General features: G+C 43.7%; 1 protein-coding gene across 1 annotated transcript in view; it reads right to left on the reverse strand.

Moving 5' to 3' along the window:
- TLN2 (talin 2) overlaps positions 1 to 22,817 on the reverse strand; it is a 474,484-nt gene that overhangs the window by 9,514 nt on the left and 442,153 nt on the right. The window contains exons 52-54 of the mRNA XM_026455077.1: positions 21,006 to 21,113; positions 12,299 to 12,404; positions 11,317 to 11,441 (exon numbers count right to left, since the gene is read on the reverse strand). Coding sequence (XP_026310862.1) covers positions 11,317 to 11,441; positions 12,299 to 12,404; positions 21,006 to 21,113 — 339 coding nt within the window. The remainder of the gene's footprint in view (positions 1 to 11,316; positions 11,442 to 12,298; positions 12,405 to 21,005; positions 21,114 to 22,817) is intronic.

Here is a 22,817-nt window from a genome sequence, read left to right on the forward strand (position 1 = left end):
AAAAAAAAAAAAAAAAAAAAAAAAAAATCTAATATTGGAATTATCTTTATCCTTATTTTTACAGTGAGAAAACCCAGGCTCAGGAAGGTAGATTATTGGGCCAAAGTGATGGGGCAGCATGAAGAATCTAAACCAGAATCAAACCTAAATCTGACTCCAAAATAAGGCACTGTAACTAGCCGAAGCCACCCCTTAGGGTATCCGTGAGGAATGGTTTGTGCCAGAGGTTCAAAGTCAGCTTGCTAACGCTCCCATGTGAAACATCAGACAGGAGGGATACAATTCTTCTCCAGTTCTCCATTCTTAATGCCGTATCTTGAACCATGAAAGGTGCTAATCCTTTTTCTTTTGCACTTCTAGTGGATCTGAATGATGGTGGCATTTCAGAAGTTCTGAGACAGAACTTGTGCACTGTTTCTTAATGCTGACCAAGTCTTCCTCTAAGAGTATTTAGGACAGAAATGAATTTAGTTCTCCTGGACTCAATTTGGATTGGTGGCGTACAGAATTTAGTGACTGAAATACAGAAATGATCCGCTGTAAGACACTCTCACGTAAAAGGAACTCTTGTGTAGTCCACAAATAAATTACAGTAGGCTCTAATTTATACATATTAAATATATAAATAATATATATTTAAAATGTATATTTTAATAACCTTGAGATTAAGAGCTTTTCTGAAAATTCATTCTGCCAAAGAATGTCAGGCACACAGCAGATTAAAGCACTAGGGAAATCACAGAATTTTTGACTCCAAACTACTCATCTCATTTTGCAGATGAGGAAACGGAGGCTCGTGGGAGCTCTTCATGGCGGCCTCCTGAAGTCTCCCATGCTCTGGTCTCAGGTGGCCTCAACTACACTGTGGGTTCCAAGCTCAAGTCCACTTTACAGTGTGGAATACTCTGTCAGATTTTCGGTTTCCCAAATTTTAAGATTTTCAAAAATGCAATTTCCTTAAGCACTAAGTCTTTAGCAGGGGTAGATCTGATAGGAAAATCTCATCGCAACCGATTTTAAGAGCCTCTCCCATATCTTCCGCTGCCTGGGAGGTTTTTTTTTTTTTTTTTTTAAAAACACATGCTTGTAATATTCAACTTGGAAACATTTTTGACACCCACAGATTTTTCTGGTAATGGCAACTGCTGTAATGCTCTTTGATGAGTTTTTATTTTTCTTTCCGTAACATCACTATGCTTTAAAACGGACGCGGCAGAAGGCCTTATCTCTGGGAGACATTTGCTCCGATTAGAAAGTACTAGAGATTCTCCCTAGAAAGGCTGACTGGGATGGCACAGGGATGGAGGGCTAATGTTAGATGCTACAGTTTGGGCAGAGTATCCTGATGAGACCTGCCTTCTGACTGCTGGTCCCTATTTTCCTGTATGCCAGGTTTATGACTAAGATGCACTACCCACCCTATCTCTACTGCTGAAATCAGACACCAATACTTAATGTGTCCTCATACCATACAACTTCTAGCCTTAGAGAAAATGGGATCTCCCAAGCCAAGGAGACGTGGTCAAAAACCCAGGTGCCCCATCAGTTCCAGCTCCCACCAGCATGCAGAATGGAATAAAGGAGAAGGTAGGAAGGACACAAACTTAACCACATCACAAGGAGAGAAACAGAATTCACTTGGTCTTCAAAGGACTTTCCTGGATCAAAGAATCACAATGAAAATGCAGCATTTGTTAATGGAACAGTCCCCACTGCAGCTGAGAGACTGGGAGACTAAGAGGAGCAACGTGGTGCACAGCGACTCTGGGGAAGAATCTGGAGGCTGGGCCCCTCTCACGGAGCTCTCATTCCCACCTCTTCACCAGAGAGGCTCAGTTCATTGGTGTCTTAAGGTCCTCTTTAGCTGAGATTTTAGTGACCTGACCAGGGTCAGTCAGATCTGCCCTTCTGGTTTATAGAGGGGACAATGGAATCCTCACTTCTGGGTTTTTCATTCTTTCAGCAATTGGATCATGTAAAGACCCACTAAAATCTTGTAAAGATTATGACTAATCCTGTGCATGTGGCTATTTGTATTTCTTTATAACTACTAGCATCAAGCTAAAGCAAGGAACTTAAGAAAATAGTTTCATTAAACAGCATAACAGTTTCATTAAACAGGATAGTCTTTAGCCACAAAAAAGAATGAGATCCTGCCATTTGCAACCACATGGCTAGAACTGGAGATCTTTATGTTAAGTGAAATAAGCCAGGCACAGAAAGACAAACATTGCATGTTCCCACTTATCTGTGGGATCTAAAAGTCAAAACAATTGAACTCATGGACATCGAGAGAAGGATGGTTCTCAGAGGCTGGGAAGGGTAGTGAGGGGCTGGGAGGTAGGGGTGGTTCATCAGTACAAAAAAATAGAATAAGACCTACTATGTGATAGCACAACAGGGTGACTATAGTCAGTAACTTAATTGTACATTTTAAAGTAATTAGAATAGTGTAATTGGATTGTTTATAACAGAAAGGATAAATGCTTGAGGGGATGGATACCCCATTCTCCATGATGTCCTTATTTCATATTGCATGCCTGATATAGCTTGGCTGTGTCCCCACCCAAATCTCATCTTGAATTGTAGCTCCCAGAATCCCCACGTGTCATGGGAGGGACCTGGTGGGAGGTAACTGCATCACGGGGGCAGGTCTTTCCTGTGCTGTTCTCGTGATAGTAAATAAGTCTTTTGCCACCATATGAGACGTATCTTGCTTCCCCTTCACTTTCCACCATGACCGTGAGACCTCCCCAGCCATGTGGAACTGTGAGTCAATTAAACCTTTTCTTTATGTATCACTCAGTCCTGGGTATGCCTATTTTAGTTGTGTGAGAACAAGCTAATGCCTGTATCAACACATCTCATGTATCCCATAAATATATATACCTATTATGTACCCTCAAAAACCAAACAGAAAAAAAATTTTTAAGAAAAATAAATAAACACATGGATAGCCCTCGCTGCAGAATCACCTGAGAATCTGGTGTAAAGATGCAGACGCTGTTTTGGTAGGTCTGAGGTGGGAGCCAGGACTCTGTATTTCTTACAGAGGTGGTTACACACTACTCTGTAGGAAATGCGGGCCTGGACTCAGGAAAACAAACAGCAGTTAACTTAATCCTACCAGCCTGTGATCCCCTCCAGGGCAAGACAGTGTTTTATTCAACCTAGGTTTCTCCAGCACAAAATCAGGCAAATCAGGCGGAGGAGCCCATGTGATGATCAACATTTGCTGAATTAATATATCCATTCAAAATGAGTTTCCCAAGTTCCAGAGTTCAGCCAGAGCACAATGCACAAGGTTGGAGAAGGAGAAATACACAGAGTAAGCATCCATATCATTAGCATCCACTCCTGAGCCATGGTGGACAGATGCACACACAGCTATGAGCAGGTTCCTGCCCCGTTTAAGGCCGTGGGTTGTTAATTGTACACTCTACTTGCATCCCTCAACTAGAATTCACAGTTTGTGACATTTAGTCATACATGGACATACAAATGTAAACACAGTGGCATTTTACCAAGAGGCATTCTTAACAAGACAGCACTGAGAAAAAGAGTGAACAGATGTACAAACTAAGCATCTACTCTGCCTAATGAAGGTGTGTGCTGCTGCCTCTGCATGCTGAATGTATCTTCTCCCTTGATACACTGTTCTTTTCCCCCTTCCCCTCCACTTGAAAAGACTATTTGGCCAGGTGCCCACCAGCTCTTAGCGATCGTCTTTCCTGGGCTGTCTAGCCAGCTCTTGCAGAGGATAGATTTATCCCCACCTGGGCCTTTTGGTAGCTTCTAGAAAGGTCTGAGCACCCTGTAGTTGACCTCTTCCCAGCTCACCCTTTAAAAAGTCAGTGGCCTGCTGAGATCCCTCTTGGGAAAGACCACATATTGGGTTGACTCCCTTCCCGTTTCCCAGTTTGAGACCCCTATATGTTTGCTCTGATGGGTTTCAAGTTTCAGGAGCTGTATGTCCCCTGGAAGAGGAAATGGTGGCGGTAGGGGAAGTGGTATGGAAAGCGGAGAAGGTAAAAGGAGGAGGGAAAAGGGACAGCCTTTCCTCATTTTTTCTTTTGGTGTTTGGCCTTTCATGGATTCTGAGAACATGGTCTTCAGACTAATTCATTCATCTTCTAAGCCTACTTCCCCTCCTAACCTATCTGATGGGGTCATTACAAGTACATGATTAGCATATGTAAAGCATGGCTGACTCATAGGAGATGCTCAAAAACCATTAGCAATTCATTTCATTTATCAAAAATTGTTTTTTCAGGTTTGGGGCTAAATGAATCTGTTCCTCTGTCTAAACCCTGTTATGTACTCATAATTCTAATAAAAATTCTTCTTGCTATTTCTGATTACAGCCTAAATTAATTATAAGTAAAACCCACAAATCAGTAAGCGTCAAGTAACAAACAGCACAGATGGGCGCCAGCTTCTCTCTCAGCAGCCAACCAGGAGTGGGACAATCTGGCTGGTAGTCACTGCTCTGTACTCTGACCATGTGACCATGGGGTCTTTGCTGTCCTTCTCCAGGTATCAGTTACTCAGTTTTCTGTTTGTCACTTGAGGAGCAACTCAACCTTCCTGGTCCTTTTGCCTAGACATGGACAGTTCCAAATTAAACTTCTCTTAGAAGGCGGTGACTAAAATAAGCAGGAACTACTTTTTCTCTTCTGATCTCTCTTGGCCTCCTCCTCAACATCCTTACCAACATCCGCCACTGCCCCTGCTCCTCAACATCCTCACCCACTTCCCCTGCTCACGGTCCCTGTCAGGTCCTGGGCAAGTGTTGGGCGGGGGAAGAGAATGTCCACCCATGGACTTTTCCTTGGCCTATTTCTTTATGCCCTGTAACCCCCCAGAGTTCCTTTCCCCAATGAACTTGAAGGTGAAGGAGCATAAGGCACCCACTGCAGATGGCCAAAGGCCTTGCCTTCCTCCCTGAGAACTTCCTTTGAGGGAATGCCTTGTTGAGAGCCAAAAACACAACGGTTGTCCTTCTCACAACTGGCTCCACAAACTGAAGAATCACCCCAGTGTCATCTTTCCAGCGGGGTCTCAGGCTTTGCTCTGCATTACTCGAGAGTCTTGCAGAACGCCTGCTACTAAAAATAAGGTCATAGTGCATCAGAAACTTTAAAAAAAACCCTCTTGGCTATATATTTTTCAAAGTGTGAACATTTTGCATTTAATTTAAATGTCCTTGAGGGAAAAAAGGAGGCCAAGGCCTAGAACTCCCACAACAGAAGCGAGGCATTTTCCTGCCAGTTGGAAGCCGGAGTGGAGCAGGCAGCCACATTTCTCTTTTTTTGGTTGTGAGTTTGGCTGCTACTAGTTTGCTTCTGGTATTGAACTGAGAGGTGCCTTGAGGGAGGCCTTAGCCTGTATACAAAGCCCCAAACTGTACAAGGGTTAGATCAGCTTCTCTTCTGGAGGATCCATGGATGGGGTGGCTTCAGGACTGCCACCTTTACTAGTTCTAACAAAAGGTAAACCTCCCAGAACAACTGGAACTGCCAAGAGCCAGGCATGGACAGCTGGCCTTGTCTCAGGGAAAGCTCCGGAGAGACCTTAAACAGGCAAGATGGGTGAAAGAGAAAGAAACTGCAAAATGGCTGTGCCTGTGACTGGGGAGGGACCACACCCTCTGCACCCGAGGAATACGCGCGAGTTCATGCACCGTCCATTGGAAAAGGTCCACGCTTGGCTGATTAGTATCTTGGGATTCGTTTTCCCACAGTATCCATTGCTTTATTTTTGTTTTCAAAATGAAAAGCAATTCCACTGGAATCATCTTTTCATCACTGTTTCTGTTTAGGGGCCCTTGAATGTCAATATAGGAAGCACAGACAAAAGATAACAGGGTTCTTCTCCCAAGACTTATCAGATAAACTCCCTACATCTTAAGCCCCCTTTATGTGTCTGTGAAGGGTCTGACAAGGGCCTACTGGTCTACCCTGGAGGGGAGTCTCCCATACTTGCTTTTCTTATTTATTTTTTTGAGACGGAGTCTCACTCTGTCACCCAGGCTGGAGTGCAGTGGCCCGATCTCAGCTCACTGCAACCTCCTCCTCCCAGGTTCAAGCATACTCAGTCCCGAGTAGCTGGGACTACAGGTGTGTGCCACCATGCCTGGCTTATTTATATTTTTTTGTATATTTAGTAGAGACAGGGTTTCACCATGTTAGTCAGGCAGGTCTCGAACTCCTGACCTCAAATGATCCGCCCGACTCGACCTCCCAAAGTGCTGGGATTACAGGTGTGAGCCACCACGCCCGGCCCCATACTTGCTTTTCACACCCTGTATGCTCCTGGTCTGGAACCAATGAGTGCCACTCAAAGCCCATGTGCAGCCATATAGAAAATGCTGTATTTGTCCTTCTCCCTGAACAGTTGGTTCCTTTTTCCCTTCACCATATTTATCACTACAGAGAACATGCTGGTCAGTGACAAAGTCACCCAAAGAAACAAGAAAATCACATCAATTCAAACAAATGGGCTTCATCTGCAGGTCCTTTTGAAACCATGGTTTTCTTTGTTCGTAATAACTTGCTATCTCTTTTCCATGGCCATTTGCCATTTCAGTCAAATAGTGTAACTGGACTCAAAACCAAAACCAGTGTTCTCCAGCTGTGTGAAGGAGGGACTGACTGGGGCGGCATCTTGAAACCCGCCTGACAGAGCACCTGCTGACACACACAGATCGCTTCTCAATGGAGAAGGATTCCGGAGACAGGTTCCATTGTGTAACTCCAGAAGCCAGGACCCTCTCCTGTGTCATCACCTCTCTGATGCTGCTGTTGGCAACCCTGTCACTATGCATTCACTTGTAAGCAATGTGGCAATGACTTCTAGACACAGTAAGGGGAAGCTTTCATGACTGACCTGTTTAAACCACTTGCTCACACCTTTTCTCCTCCACAACACTGAGCTATGAGCACAGTAGTTCTCTTTCCAGAAAGCAGTGCTCGCAAAGTATTTTGTTGAGAGAACTCAGAATGAACTCACACATACTTCACAGGCTTTTCTATAAGGAAGAGGTCAAAACCAACCAAAGAAGGCTGTTATGTACCAGAAAAAATGTTTTCTATATCATAATCCCAAACTGCCTGCCACAGTCAATTAGGCTATGAAATTACTTTCTGCCTGTTGGCTTATTCTAAATATTACCAACCTCCACTGACAAGTTCACCTATAACAGGAAATTTAAGAGTTCAGTCAACATTATATTACCTTCATGAGATACATTTAGTCCTATATCAAAAGTTTGTCTAAAGCTCACTGAATCCATACAGCTGGTATAGCGGATTTGCTTTATACATTGTTACTGTGAGTGGAAAGGGAAGTTATAGAAAACTGATTTGTGCTCCTTGAATTTTTGCTGAAACCCTGACATGAACTTCTAAATTGAAGCTCAGGATAAAAATGAACCAAAATGAAATATAAATCTAGATGTGTTTGAGGCTATAATCCTGACCTTTATTTTTTGTCTCATAGACATGGGTTGGAACCGTTTTTTCCACTTAGCATATTGAATTCCTGAAGGATTCATCACTGCACAAAACTAAGCCGCACAAAATACCCCAGGCTCTTATGAAACATCAATACTTATTATTTGTTTCTATAATAAGCAAATAATCTAGTAATACTGACACAGGTCTCAAATGCTACAAGAAGAAATAGAAGATAACATGAATTGTAATGAGTGCTCCGTCTTCTAAATCTACTTGTGATTTTAACATGTTCTTTCCTGTTGCCTTATAAACTTTATTAGGAACCCCCGGAGACAGGGCAAGACACTGTAGGAATATGTTTGATATATAGTTGGATTAAATAACAACCTAATATATCAAACATATCACACAGAGGCCTGCAGAAAAGGCATCCAGGTTTGACTGAGCTCGAGACTAGGCACAGTATTGAAGGTTACGGCTGCAGGGGGTGGTCACTTTTGCAGCAACTCCGATACCTGTCTTTGGAGCACAGGTCTGCCTGCAGGTGTGGAAACGGCGCCATTAACAATACTGTCAGCACATGCACCAGTGCTCACTGATATTCTCAACTCCCCAGGTGAACAGCGGATTCAACAGTGCATGTCTGGGAGATTCCAGGCAAAAAGTGATGCTTAAGTTTTAAGAGCCTGAGGTGGAAATATACCAGAATCATCATCATAAACCATGAGCCTCTCCTTTAAAAACAGGCAACGTGAGAATGTGCTGAGCAGAGCATTTTTTGACAAAATTACTGTCCCTTCCCAAACTCTTCCTGAAAGCAGTGTGAATACTCCCCAGAAGGAAGATACATCCATATTATACGGAGGGCATGTGTGTGTGCAAGGGTAGGGTTATAGGGATGTAATAAGCAATTGTTTACTTACAGTACCCTGAGGATTTTTTTTAACATTTTGGGAGAGAATGGAAAGAAGTGATTAACATCAAAAGACTGGCTGATTTTGGTGCAGATTGTTGTTATTGTTTTTTAATTGGGGAAATAAACTCCTTTATAAAGGCAAGGAGGATATTTTATTTCATGCAAAAGTTATTGCAATGTGGATTGCCCTATTAGGCACAAAAACTGCGGTTTGGGTTGAAGGTTTTCCAAAACAGTTTCATAGATAATGCCTGCCTCTGATCATCAGGGAGAGAAAGACTTCAGACCATTGTAAAGCATTCTAGAAGTACCCACCACCCTTCCAAATATGACGAGAGTGACCTAAGGTAGGAACCCTCAAAGGATTCACATCATCAGTTGTGGTAACCTTGACCTTGGCCAAAGGATTCCTTGGCCTTCCTATAAAAATCCTCAATGCAAACACAAAGACTATATGATCCTGGAGTACTGTAGGGAGTCCTCACTGGCCCGCTTCAGCAGTCACCATTAATTTTTAAGGTGCGGTTATTTTTAAACCTTTGTTTTATAAAATGCTAAAACAAAGACCCTTCCATCATCCCAATTCCATCTTCATTCTTGTACATTCCCTACTTTTTTTTTCATCTGTGGGGTTTTAGAGTTGTAATCATAATGAGTATATAATTCTGCATCCTTTCTGTTATACCATGAGCATTTTCTTCATGCTACACAGTCCTAGCAACCATTATTTTTCACAGCTGCATAATATTCCTTCGAGGAGACACTTGGTCCACATCCAACTGCTCATTACTACAGACAAGGCTGCAAGGGACAACTCTCTCACAGGCACACAACTTTCTTCCCCTCTTGGATTTCCTCCTCAGGAGAGATTCCCAGAGGTAGGATTAGTAGCTCAAAGGGCACACATAAACTACAAATGGCCCTTGTGGGACTAGACCAGCCTTCTCTGACAATGGGGTAGGGAAACGGGCTGGTATGGACTGAAACTGCCACCCAGGTCCATACATAGCCCTCCCAACTGAGTGACGGTGCTCTGACCATGGCAAGGTAATTTGCCTCTTGGTGCTTCTGATTCTAATGGACTTTTTGAAAGGATCAGACGAGTGACTCTCATAAAGCACCTAGAAGACTGCCTGGCACATGCTTGGCAATTAAACAATGTGAGCTTTCTGTTTTCAGGCATTTCCTAGGGAAAAAGTCCCAGACACATATTTTCAGTGACGATGGTGATAATAATGGTGATATAGTTACTATTTACTGAGTCTCACCGTATGTCAGGCAGTGTTCTTATACTATCTTATTTAATTATTATAACCATAATCCTATGGGGTAGGAACTTATTTTGTTTTCCCATCTGGAATCGTGAAGTGAAAGACCAGACAGGGGGAAACCAGGATTCAGAGACAGACAAGAGCTCAGAAGGACCCTGCGGAAGGACAAAGGGAAAGACATTGAGACAGGAGCTCTTAGAATATGGGAAGTGTTAATGTTAAATTAGCACCAGGCTAATTCTCCAGGAGAACGAATGTGTCAACTGACATGGCTTCGGCATTAGTGGACAGAGCCCTCCCCAAGAAAGGCCACTCGTGATAAATCAGACGAGGAAATGGAAAAAGATTATGCACCAAACCTCTAAATCTTAGTTAATGGTTGACTCTTAAGTTTAAAGTACACTTTTCATTCACGATTAACTTGACTGACAAAGCAGAAACAAAGGCATAACCAGAAAATGGAGTTGTCCCAACACCCACACTTGGCTCTTAAGTTTGCAAGAAGAACTCGGCAATATCAGGCAACCCAAGACTCTCAGGTAGAGGCCAGCAGAGAGAACCCCGGTAAACCCCAAAATCAGAAGCCCAAATCCTTAAGTTACATCTTGATGAGAAAACGTTTATGTGCCTTTACCAAGTCCAGAGTGACTGTTAGGAGGTTGGTTGTGAACACTCGAAAGTTTTAAGAATGTTCCCAAGCTGAACAGACTCAGTCTGTGTTTATTTCATACACTACACTGGCCCAGGCACTGCTTTTCAGTGGTCTGATCTGTTTCAGGGCCCAGACTCCATCCCTTGGTCTTACAAAAATAGGCAAATTTTTAGGTATACTTAAATTAGTGAAATCCAGCCCTTTTTCGAGGGGAAAAGCCAAATATTATTTCCTAATATATCTGGGTCTTTGGAAATAGGTGAGTTATAATGCACCACACCAGGGACTTACTTGAATAGGAAGAAAAAGAGGCCTCCTCTGGTTCTACCATTTTCCTGCTGAAGACAGCCATGGAAGGTGGGGTAGGAGGTATTAGTTTAACAGGGTGGGGGCTTTGCCCCTGGAGATAGCACTAGTTTGTCATCCTTTTATTTAGAAAGCGTCCTTCCTCCTGCCTAATCTAAAAGTATCCCTTTCCTTTAAATGGCTATTTCTCTTCACATATACCTATAATCTTAAGTTTTAAACATTTATCTACATGACAAACATAGATGGAAAAAACATACCAGCTACCCATCACCTCCAGCATACACTGAAAAGGCCTGGAATGGGTGCACTTTTGAAGTTCTCATTGCCCTCTGATTCCCAGCGGTGCTATTTCTTTGTAAAAAGCAAAAGAGAAACCAGAAAACTGGAGGCTAACAATCTCCTCTCCAGTAACAGCAACTTCCGACAGAAAGCATCCAATACCTGCTTTAGATAATGGAACTAAATCAAGACTGCAAATGCCCCAATTCTTCCTTTGGATACACAGAGGTATTTTTCTGGGTGGTTAACTTAGACTCATCAGCCATTTTTTCCCCATACTCTAAAGTAGTGCCAGGCAGGTAGATCCGGTTTTCCGCTTGCTAATCTGACCATAAGGAGTCAAGCTCCCTGCAGCACTCCTAGCTCCATTTCACAGCCACCCACTGGAAGAACCCACTGACACCGGACAGCCAACCATAAATGAACACTTACTTTTGGTTTTGCTCTTGGCTTCAGTTGCTCTAACTTCTTAGCAGCGGCTTCGATGGATGCTGCAGCCCCCAGTAACTCTGTTTCTGCAATGACAGTTGGGTCTTCTGGATCCACCCACTCTGTTCCTAGATTCAGTCCAAAAGAAAGTGATTCTTGGTAGCTGCAGACCTCAGGGCACTGGCTTAATTACAAACAATATCTGGATTTGCATGCATGAAGGCTCCAGGAGCCTGACCTGCATTGTCCTAAGGAACCTTCCTTCCGTCTCTCATAAAGGCCATCTGGATGGGGGTGGGGGTGCTAATCCTGGTTTTCTAAATCAGTTGTGTGTACGGCCCTACCACAGGGCAGTCACCAGGCAGCTTCAAAAATGATCTCATGGACCAAGGCTTGAGCCTTGCTTTGACTTTGAACTTAAAGCTCACGAATATAAGTAAGCATCCTCAGGAGACACTAGACTATGCTGTAGGTCACACAGGAATTTGCCATTCTCTTCTCCCTGGAACCCAGGAGGAATGACCCCTCATCTTAATTCAAAGTAAAGGAAATTGGTGAGAAGACCTTTCCCAGGTAAGTTGACTGCTTCTATGTAAGCATAAAGGGTGTCCAAACAATGTTGTCAGATAGCATCATTTTCAAAACATGAAGTATTATTTGAAGGAGAATAAATATCCTGATGAATGAAAATGCAGAGAAAAAAGACATGGGGAGACACCTAAGGGAAGTGAATAGTTCTAGGTGGAGGATACCATTTAAGTAGAAGCACTTAATACAAAGACTAGAGAAAAGACCTGCTTCAGGGAGGATGTTACTTTTTCAAGCTAACTCTAAACCCATTTGCTTGCAGAAAATCCTCACTCTATTCCCAGCTGCATTTGCCAGCTAAAGGCCCGTGCAGACTGTGCTTTTCCTCTGCGCAGTCTGCTATATTAGCACTGCCTGGAAGGGCTGCCCTCCACCAAGACATGAGACTCCAGCCTACCTTTCATGGCTTCCGCCGCCTGGATGAGCTCCGTCACAGCACTGGCCACTCGCTTGGAGAAAGCGGCCAGCTGCTGCTTGAGTTCTGGGGTTGGTTTCTGAAGAATCTACAGGTGAAGAACAAGTCAGAGGCATGAGGGGGTTAGTAACCACTGAGACAAGAAAGAAGCACATTCCTCCTGGGGGATGTGGGGTCAGGCAGCCTGGTTTTAAGTTGCATCTCTGTCCCGAGTGACTTCAGAATCTTGTGGAAAACGCTTAAGACTCACTGGGTTTCAGTCTCCCCGTGTGAGAAATAAAACGTTGGGAACCAGTGGCGCCTCTAAGGTCCCTTCTGACATAGCTCCTAAAGATCACAAAGGAGACGAAAAAGTCCTCACTTGTCTTTTATTTGGACCTTCATTTATCCTTTATTTGTACATAAAACACACACACATGCACCTGAAAATCACCCAAACTTTAAGAACATTCTGGCTGGGTACAGTGGCTCACACCTGTAATCCCAGCACTTTGGGAGGCCGAGGTGGGAGGATTGCAGTGAGCCGAGATTGCGCCACTGCACTCCAGCCTAGACAACAGAGCGAGACTCCATCTCAAAAAAAAAAAAAAAAAAAAAAAAAAGATAAAGAATAACACATGGACAGTATTTCTCACAACGCTTGGAACACAACAGACATGTATTAAATATTAATTCCCTTCTTGGTGCCCCACACTCCTTTCCCCTGCCCGGGTAGTAGCATAGGGTTTCTCAGGAATCTGGAAAGATGGTTTTTAGACCCCAGGACTAACCCCTTTGCACCATGACTATAGAGAAAGCTTAGAAAAAAACAGATCAGAGGAGTCAATATGGGTTACACCATGACCAGCCCTAGACACAGCAGTGTATAGATGACATTATGCATATGCACAAATGGATTAGTCAATAATCTCTGAGCATTACTTCACAGGCATCTATCCTCATCCTCCCTCCTCTTATTATCTTTTACACTTCTTTCATATTTGCTACTGTTCCATGATGATTCCAGCTGCTCTGTGATTCTCATTCTCTCACACTAGGGCCTATACACACACACACACACACACACACACACATATATATATATAATTCTGCAGATACTAAGAACTCAGCACAGACCTTTGAATGAACAAATGAATTAATGAATGAAAAGCAGACCAATACATTACTGGGACAAGTCCTACTATGACGGCTTCCTAGACCAGTTCCAAAAGAACACTAGAGCCATGGAGAAATAGAAGGAAGGGGGATAAATGCCTTTTACTTTCCAAGACAGTCAGTGGGCAGGCAATTTAGTTAGGCGTAGGTTCAGGAGTCAATGTCAATGTACAGGTACTTATCCTCTCTCTAAGCCTCAGTTTATTAAGTGACCACAACAGACTTCCCTTGTAGAGCTGTGGTGAGATTATATAAATTAATATATACATAAAGAGCTACTGACAGAATTGTTCCGGTGTGTGGCCTGGGCATAAGAATTTTTTAAGTTCCCCTGGGTGACTCTCCTATGTGGCCATAGTTGTGAACCACTGCTCTAGACTTAGATGGTGGCATTTGTCACCACTTAATTGCAAAAGGGTTGTACCATATTTATCTGAAACAATATACGCTGTATGACTACTAGGTTATTAATAGTTATGGCTCAGGATCTCAGTAGCTAAGCAGTCCACAGGCATTGTTAAATGGTTTCTCTAAAGTGGCCAACACAGCACGAATAAGCAAAGGGTTAAAGGTATGGTAGGGACACTCATAATTAAAGGTAAAAGATTGAATGATTTTCCCCTAAGCTAAAGACAAGGGAAGGATGTTTGTTCACATACTTCTACCAACATTCCCACAAAGTGGAATGATGAAAGACTTGTTTCTAAAAGGAGCACCCTTGGTGAGCAGCGTACACCATGACGGCCCGCAGACAGGGAACAGCCCCGATAAAGAACCTGAGCTTTAGATAACGAGGAGAAGAGGAGTTCTATTTTTATTCTGCCATTAAGTCAACATGATTTCTGATAGTAGACAATAGACAGATCCAAATTAAAGCTCTGCCAGTGGAAATGAGGGTAATTTTATCCCTGCCAAAGATCTCAAACTGTGGTTTTGCAGAAATACTGAACTGTGATAGTTGCAGAGGCAAAAGTAGCTGCTTTTTGTCCTGCAATACAAATCCTCTATGATCAACCAGCACACAGCAAATGCAGGAGGCCACCATCATTCAAATGGACATCTCTAAAGCGTCATAAAGCAGCTCTCAGGGCAGCGGGGAGATGGCTCTGTCCAAATTAGATCCTATGTTTGCTGAGAGTTAACTGAATTATCTAAAGGATTCCCCAGGCAGGGGTTCTCCATTTGCAGTCTCTAAATACCAGAAGGTTCTAACTAGGTTTTGTGCGTCTGTGACGCCTCTTAACAGTTTGAGGATCATTCTGTGTGTCTGTGCTGATGTTTCTTTGATGATGGTCGCAGAAGGCAAGAAAGGACCCAGGGCTTTTAGCTCAAAGGGGCCCATGACCCACAAAAGACGAAGAACGCTGAAATCGTGACAGTCACTGGCATCTATAACAGGGGGAAAGAGAGAATGGGAGTGGGAATGGATACAAACTTTATTACTGATATGTTTCTTTAAAATATAAGCATCTGAAGCAAATAGGACAAACTGTTAACAAAATTAGTCAATCATAGATGGTGGGTACATAGATGCTGCTATTAGTTTCTGTATTTATTTAAGCATTTTCCAAAGAAAAACTAAAATATACAAACCAGCCAAAAAAAGTTAAGAATCCTTGGCTCTAGATATTATAACCGAACAAGGCGAGGACACCATCAACTCATGCATATTTTCATGTGCCGAGATTTCAGAAAAGCAACTCACTGAAGAGGACCCCCGATTCTCCTCATACCACCTGAAAATAACCTCAACTTATTTCTGCAGATTGCTGGACACTTTCTCTAAACCTTGATTTCTGGAATTTTCTCTTTCCCTTTTTATAAAAAATGAACAATTATCTGACCTTTCTTCAGCTCTCAGGAATCTCCACCGATTCTCCTTAAATTGTTAAAAACAGGGATCAATTTTTCAAGCATTTCAAGAAGACTACCCTAAGATCTACAGGTACAGTCTGGTTTAAGTCGACTCTTTTTCAGAATGGAGAGGCCATGGTCATATGATCATACACAGTCTTTCTGCAGAGACCAAAGAACAGAGTGAAGGGCAGAGTGAGTGAGTGAGTGAGTGAGTGAGTGAGTGAGTGAGTGAGTGAGTGAGAGACAGACAGAGAGAATCAAAATCTCTAGTTTTTAATTGCTTTTTAAATCTATCACCTGCAAATAACTAATCACATTTTACTAGACATTCTTTTCTTCTACCCTAAGAAAGAATTTCAACAAAATTCTGATGTCTTTTCTAGACTGGCAATTTGGCTTTCATTTTCTGGTTGTCGTTAGAATTCCCTCTGAAAATGAACACTACTTACCAGGTTTGGGCATTCTCCTTTTCCTCATTTCTTATTGGGTGTTCATACAGCACTGGCCTGTCAGTCTTGGGGCTTGCAGGCCTCTCAGCGTAAAACAATACTCCTCTTTCTTATCCTTACTTTAACCCAGATTTCTAGGAGTTAAAGCTAATGGTGTGAATGGGAACTTATTTTTGGCAGCAGCCCTAAAACAGTGACCAATGTTACCACAATTTAGGTGACTGAATACTGTTGTGGGGATTTCTATAATTTTTCACCAGGAACTTGTATTTTTTATATGTTTATGATAATTCCCTAGAAACAGAGGCTTGTTTTCCGCCTATATTTTTTATTAGAAAATACTCTTCAAAGACTGTCTTGCTTTTTAAGGAACAAAAGTAAATTCATGAACATGAACAAATGAGTAAATAAATACATACATAATGCTATTTCATTCACATCCTCGGATGTCAGAGCCATCAGCACTTGTCACCCTCAAGGGGGAGAATTCTTTTTTTTTTTTTTGGATAGTTTTATCTTTGATTGTTTTACTCTTTAACATTCTATAAACAACAACCAAGACCACTGAGTGAGACTGACTAGACTATAAATGGATTAGGAGCTACTTGAAGGCAGGGGTCATTATGTGCTTAGCTTATATTTCTTTTGTGTGGTCTATGGAAGGAAGTCAATACAATAAACAATGACTTAATGCATCAACCATAAAGCCCAAATGATAAGTCTTTTTCCTGTATTCCCCTTCTTTCAGTGACTATTTCTGAAGTTCTCTTTTTTCCATTATTTCTCCAATTTTTTTCCTGGCTTCTACTGATTCATGTTTTCTCAAGATCTAGCCTTGACTCTATATGTCTGTACTGTATGCTCTTAATAAAACTCCGTATTGGCCAGGCCCAGTGGCTCATGCCTATAATCCCAGCACTTTGGGAAGCCAAGGTGGGCAGATCACCTGAGGTTAGGAGTTCGAGACCAGCCTGGCCAACATGGTGAAACCCCATCTCTACAAAAAAGACAAAATTAGCTAGGCCTGGTGGCGCTTGCCTGTAATCCCAGCTACTCGGGAGGCTGAGGCAGGAGAATCATTTGAACGCGGCAGGCGGAGGTTACAGTGAGCTGAGATCATGCCATTGCATTCCAGCCTGGGCAAGAAGGGCAAAGCTCTGTCTCAAAAAAAAAAAAAAAGGCCATATACATGAATAAAAGCCTTCAACTGCCAGCACTAGAACTCTATCTCCTCCTCCATCTTTACATCTAGAGAATGTATCAAATGCACAGTGTGCCTAATAAAACTTAGGCATATTGTAAATTTTATAGATTTTATCTATACAATCTCCCTTTCTTCTGTCTTGCTCTGTCAATAGCATTACCATGATCCTAATCTTGAAGCTGGAGAACTTTGGAGGTAACTTTTAATCTTCCTTTCTATTGCTTCTCATACTTAGTTGCTAACTTTGAACAATTTTATCTTTCAAATATATTTGGATCTTTTCAGTCTCAAGGGGGAAAATCCTTATTGCAAAAGATGAGATGGATTCTGTTTCTTTTATAGGAATAGTTTTACTATCATTTAGCTTTTCTTTCTATTAGTGATTTCATTTTAGTACCAGCTACCAGAAACCTCTGAATGGCCTTAGAGAACTAGGACAGTGATATTTCTACCACAGTGACGAACTACAATGACAATAATTATATACAATGAGGACAAGAAACTCAGCTGGCAGGCTTTTAACAGATATATCAACCACCCAAGTTTGTAACATATAAGATTTAAGAGTCCTGATTCTTGGTGGCTCACGCCTGTAATCCCAGCACTTTGGGAGGCTGAGACGGGCGGATCACGAGGTCAGGAGATCAAGACCATCCTGGCTAACCCGGTGAAACTCCGTCTCTACTAAAAAAAATACAAAAAACTAGCCGGGCGAGGTGGCAGGCGCCTGTAGTCCCAGCTACTCCGCAGGCTGAGGCAGGAGAATGGCATGAACCCGGGAGGTGGAGCTTGCAGTGAGCTGAGATCTGGCAACTGCACTCCAGTCTGGGTGACAGAGCGAGACTCTGTCTCAAAAAAAAAAAAAAAAAAAAGAGTCCTGATTCTACAGAAAATACAAGGAAGAATCCATAACAGAAAATCATCAACTAAAATGTCAATGGTCACCAGAGAAGCACGTCTGGCCACAAAGTGCAATCTGTTCTTGCCTAGGCCCTGGGAAAGAAAGTAGTGGTCACTCTTCCTCCTTCCAATCTCCAGCCTCCATGAGATGAAACGTCCTGAATGACCTGTGATGCTGGGTCTCCCTGCAGCAAGTGACCTTCTTCCTGTTACAGAAAAAGCTGCCGTTTACCATCAGGGCTGATGCTGACATAGCGACTGAGTGGCCACTAAGCAGGAGTCTCTGAATGTGTGGCCTGGGAGTGTTCCTAGACCTTCTGCAATGTTCCTAGAGATCCTGGACCTCTCGTCCTCCCCTCAGGCGGAGGCCAGCCATCTGCCCGCCCCTCAGACAGATGCACACCATATCATATAGATAAGACAGCCTTGTCTTATTTTGCTCACCCAAACAAGGTGGGCATGGAGAGGGAAGTGAGGAGAAAGGAAACACTTGAGCAGATCCAACACCTTATTCCCGGATACTGGGATAGGGTTTAGAGTCAGCATGTGGTCAGGGAGGTGACCCTGTTAGAGCTCCATTATCCTTTCCCCTGAGAGAAACTTCTCCCTAACACAAGTGCTGGCACCTGCCCTTCCTTACGCAGACAGAATTCCTCTCCCCAAAATAAGCTGTATTTTTGCTGGAGAGTGAAAGGGGAGACCTTCATTCCATTTGCATCCAGGCCTGTGTATGTGTCAGACATAAAGCTGGAGGCAGACCCCACACAGTGAGGTTCTTGTTAAATGACTCACCAAGGGCCAAGGTACAGATCGCCAACCTGAGGCCCATGTGTGCAGGGCCTGGACCCACAGACATCATGTACATTATCAATGCTGCACAGGTGCTGGAAAAAATCTGCTTCAAATCAGAAATGGAACTGGGGAGAAGTGATGAAATAGAAATACGAGGGCCCCTGTATCTCCTCCCTTCCCCCAAAATGAATAAGACAAAAGCAAAAGCATGAGAGAGGAAAAATAAGGAGAAATGGAGCATGGGGGAGAGGTCCCATTTAGGAGGCAGAGGGCACTGCTACTGCAAGGCCACCGTCAGCAAGTACCATCCACTAGCCAGAAATGGCACCTTCCCAGTAGCAGACTTCTTTTTTTTTTTTTGAGATGGAGTCTTGCTTTGTCGCCCAAGCTGGAGTGCAGTGGTGTGATCTTGACTCAGTGCAACCTCTACCTCCCAGGTTCAAGCGATTCTCCTGCCTTAGCCTCCCGAGTAGCTGGGATTACAGGCACCCACCACCACGCCTGGCTAATTTTTATATATTTAGTAGAGATGGGGTTCCACCATGTTGACCAGGCTAGTCTTGAACTACTGACCTCAAGTGATCCACCAGCCTCAGCCTCCCAAAGTGCTGGGATTCAGGCGTGAGCCACCACGCCTGGCAGATTTCAATAAGGCATTCAGCAAATGTTAGCTTGGCCACAAAGCCCTGGGTTTCCAGACATGCTCATTTCATCCTTAATAAACGGCCTGTTTAACATCTGAGGAAACGGTACCCCAGACAAGACAGTGGCCATGTAGCTACTTACGTGGCAGAACCAGGATTTGAACCTGAGGCTTCTAAAAATCTACTGATTGCATCCTATTGTCCAATTTTTAGTTATAACAAGGTTCTATATGACTCAGAATATATTGTTCCATAACGAAAAAGAGGTCTTTGGAAAGCCTTGCTGGTGTTCTCTTTAACCTGAATTTCCTGCTAGGCACACTTACAGACTGAACACTTTAACTAAATCTCCAGTGTCTAGCTGGAGGCTCTTGCTCGTGAATGCTGACTGGCTAAGATGTCTTTCCTTGGCTACATATGATACACTGATCTCTATTCACAAGGGTTCAGACTTTGCGAGCTCAATGTTAGTAACCCCAGACTGGCTACTTTCTCAGAAAATGAACTTCAGAATTGACCACAGTTACCTGGATAAAGAATAAAAATAATGATCCCTTAAATGACCTAAAACGTTTAGCATCAGCCGATAATTTATTTCTAAGAAGGAGGCAGTGAAATGTACAGAGCTGGGAATAGTAAGAATTGAGATTTGGATCCAGCTCTGTTGCTGAATAGCTGGGTGACTTCAACCAAGGGACAAGCTTTCTGGGTCTCGGATCATTCCTTTGGCCTATACGCCTCACAGCTGCACAAGGACAGAATGAGAAAACTTGGGAATGCCCAGCAAATGAAGGGCTTGGCATTCCTCCTCTAGATATGTGAATTATGTATCTAAAGGTGGCCTGTTGGATCTCTTTTGTTAGGTTTGGTAAGAGCAAGGGCAGTGATGCAGGGGAGACATCATCAACTCTCTTCTAGGGGTGTCCCTGACTATTGAGGCCTGCCCTAGACCTTACATGGTTCTCTACATGGCTCCTGAACTCAACAGAGACAGATGCACACTGTAGAGACTTCTTGGTGCTCCGTGGTTTGGTCCTTAGAGTCTGTAGCGAGTCAAGTCTCATTAGGAACTGCACAAACTGAGGCTCCCACGTGGGCAGCCCACCTGCCATGACCATCTACACCCTTGCTTGGTGTCTTCTGCTCATGCCTTCTTAACCCAGCTCCACACTGGGCACACTAGGCTGGGGGAGTCATTCTCGATGGGATCTAAGCCGTTCATTCGAGGATGGGAGGAAGTTGTGAAGGGCTGGTGGGTCACCTGTAGCAATGGCAGCCTCCCTAACATGCCACGGAGGCTGGCATGGCTCTGTCAGAAGCCTTCTGTGTCCTTGCAGGATGTACTGGGGGGCTTCCTAACAAGACCTCGTGATACTTTTTTAGGTTGGCACTGGCCTCCCACCCACTTACTCTGCTCCCTCCTCTTTTACATGCTAATCCTGCCTTTCAGGTGCACAAGAGAACTGGGCTTTCCTGAATTCTAACTGCAACTTCATCCAGACTGCACTTTTTAGCTCAGTGTGCTGGATCAGTGCACCAGGGGAGATTCCAGTTCAATCCAGTCCCAGCCTCACAGTGGCACTGGACAGGACTCTGAGAGGTCCTCCCAAGGAAAGCATAATTCCAATCAGCCAGGGCAGCAGAGGGGATATAGCTACTCCCCAACCCTGACTCATGCGCTTTCTTACCACCAAGACGTGCTCCAGGAGGTCCAAGTAGCCGAGGGTGCACTCCGTCCCGAAACGCAAGGCTCTGGTTCTCACCTCGTCACTGACATCGGGGTGGAAGGATGCTTGCTGGAGAGACAAAGGAATGTTGAAATCTTAACATGGGAAAAGCCAGCAGTATTGGGCAGTCCCAGACTCAGAGGCAGGAGACCTTAACCCTGGTGACCTCGAGAAACTGCCCTGACTCTCTGGACAGAAGAGGTATCTCTCCTCCACATCCTCCTGCCACCTCCCACCTGCCCACAGCAGGCCCTCGGATGCAGTCTGTGCGAAGACTTTGTTAGTGCCCTGCAGCCAGATGATAGAAACAGCTCAATCTGAACCTCTGTTCCTCCTTTTCCCACGCCACATTTTTTTGAAATGCAAAAAATTCCACATGCACAAAAACATCCAGCAAGATTCATGATCAGTGCTTACAGCTGGAGACGTACTGACCTAGGGTCAGCCTTGCCTCTCTTTAGCAGCTTAAGGGGTCCTGAAAGCCCCTCTCTGCTCACAGGCTAATGAAGCCCAGGCTCTCACCCCTGGGCCTGACCATGCTACAGTCAGTGAGGCCTCTGTGACCGAGCCCTCTAGCTCCTGGGAAACTCCAGATAGCGAACTCCCCAGTACCCTAGAGGCACCATAACTCATCTCATATTATACAAAAGCCGAGATACACAAACCAGCACACATGCTTAACAGAGCATCTTGAGCTTTTTTCTTGTACTTATGACCTGCTAACTTGAGTCATTCATGATTACATCATTTCTGAAGGGATACCCATTCAGAGTCACCAGATAAAATGCACCCAGTTAAATTGGAATTTCAGATAATCAATGAAAAAAAAATTTTAGCAAGCATGGGACACCCTATTTTTTTATTTGTTAAACCTAGCAACCCTACCCCTTCCTTCTACAGCTTCCCTCTGGAAAGAAACTGAGGGGCTTGCAGAAATACATAAAACTACAAAAATATCGCTAATCAGGACAAACACAAATCACACATTAGGACAAAAGGTAAAGGCTGAGGGCGAAGACCAGGATCCATGTTTTATCCACTCAAGCCCCTCTTCCTAGGAACAGGAGTGCTGATGGGAATACCTTGGGCTCCTGCCTTGACTTACCCCCAATCCCTGGACAGAGTGGGGCTAATTCTCATGGCCAGCATGTTATGTATGAGCTAGGTTTTCCTCATCTGAGGACTAATGGGCTCAGAGGCAGGAACCAAGAGCCATGCTCCCAGCCACCCACCATCACTTGTTATTCATCCTCATACCCCTGTGCCGCGAACGGAGAGGCACAACGCCCCGCATCTGTTTGATGAGACAACACTGTGGGAAGACACAGGCCCCAGAGGCTACTCAGAGTCACTTCCAGCAGGTTATATGCAAGGCCCTGTGCAGGGAGTGGGTGAGGTGGAGCTGAGGTGCTTGCGTGCACTGCTGGGGGCTCTGTAACTGGGTAGAACCCTTTGGGAGAACAATCTGGCACTAATTAAACTCTTATACTATTGGACCCACTAATTCTATTTCTGGGAATCTTGCCTAAGGAAATAACCACAGCACAGAAAAAAACAGATATGCCCAAAGATGTTTACTGTAGTAAAGTTCATGATTTTTTAAAAATGTAGACAGCCTAAATATCTGTCAACAGTGGGAAGATAATATTCATTAAAGGTACTTTGTAGTCATTAAAAAGTCAGCAATATAGCCACACAGAAATAGCTTTATAACATTAATCATAATAGTAGATATAAAATTACATCTAATATACACGTGTGCACATGAAAGTA

Source organism: Piliocolobus tephrosceles, chromosome 6 (genome assembly GCF_002776525.5).
Source record: "Piliocolobus tephrosceles isolate RC106 chromosome 6, ASM277652v3, whole genome shotgun sequence".
Lineage (NCBI taxonomy): Eukaryota > Metazoa > Chordata > Mammalia > Primates > Cercopithecidae > Piliocolobus > Piliocolobus tephrosceles.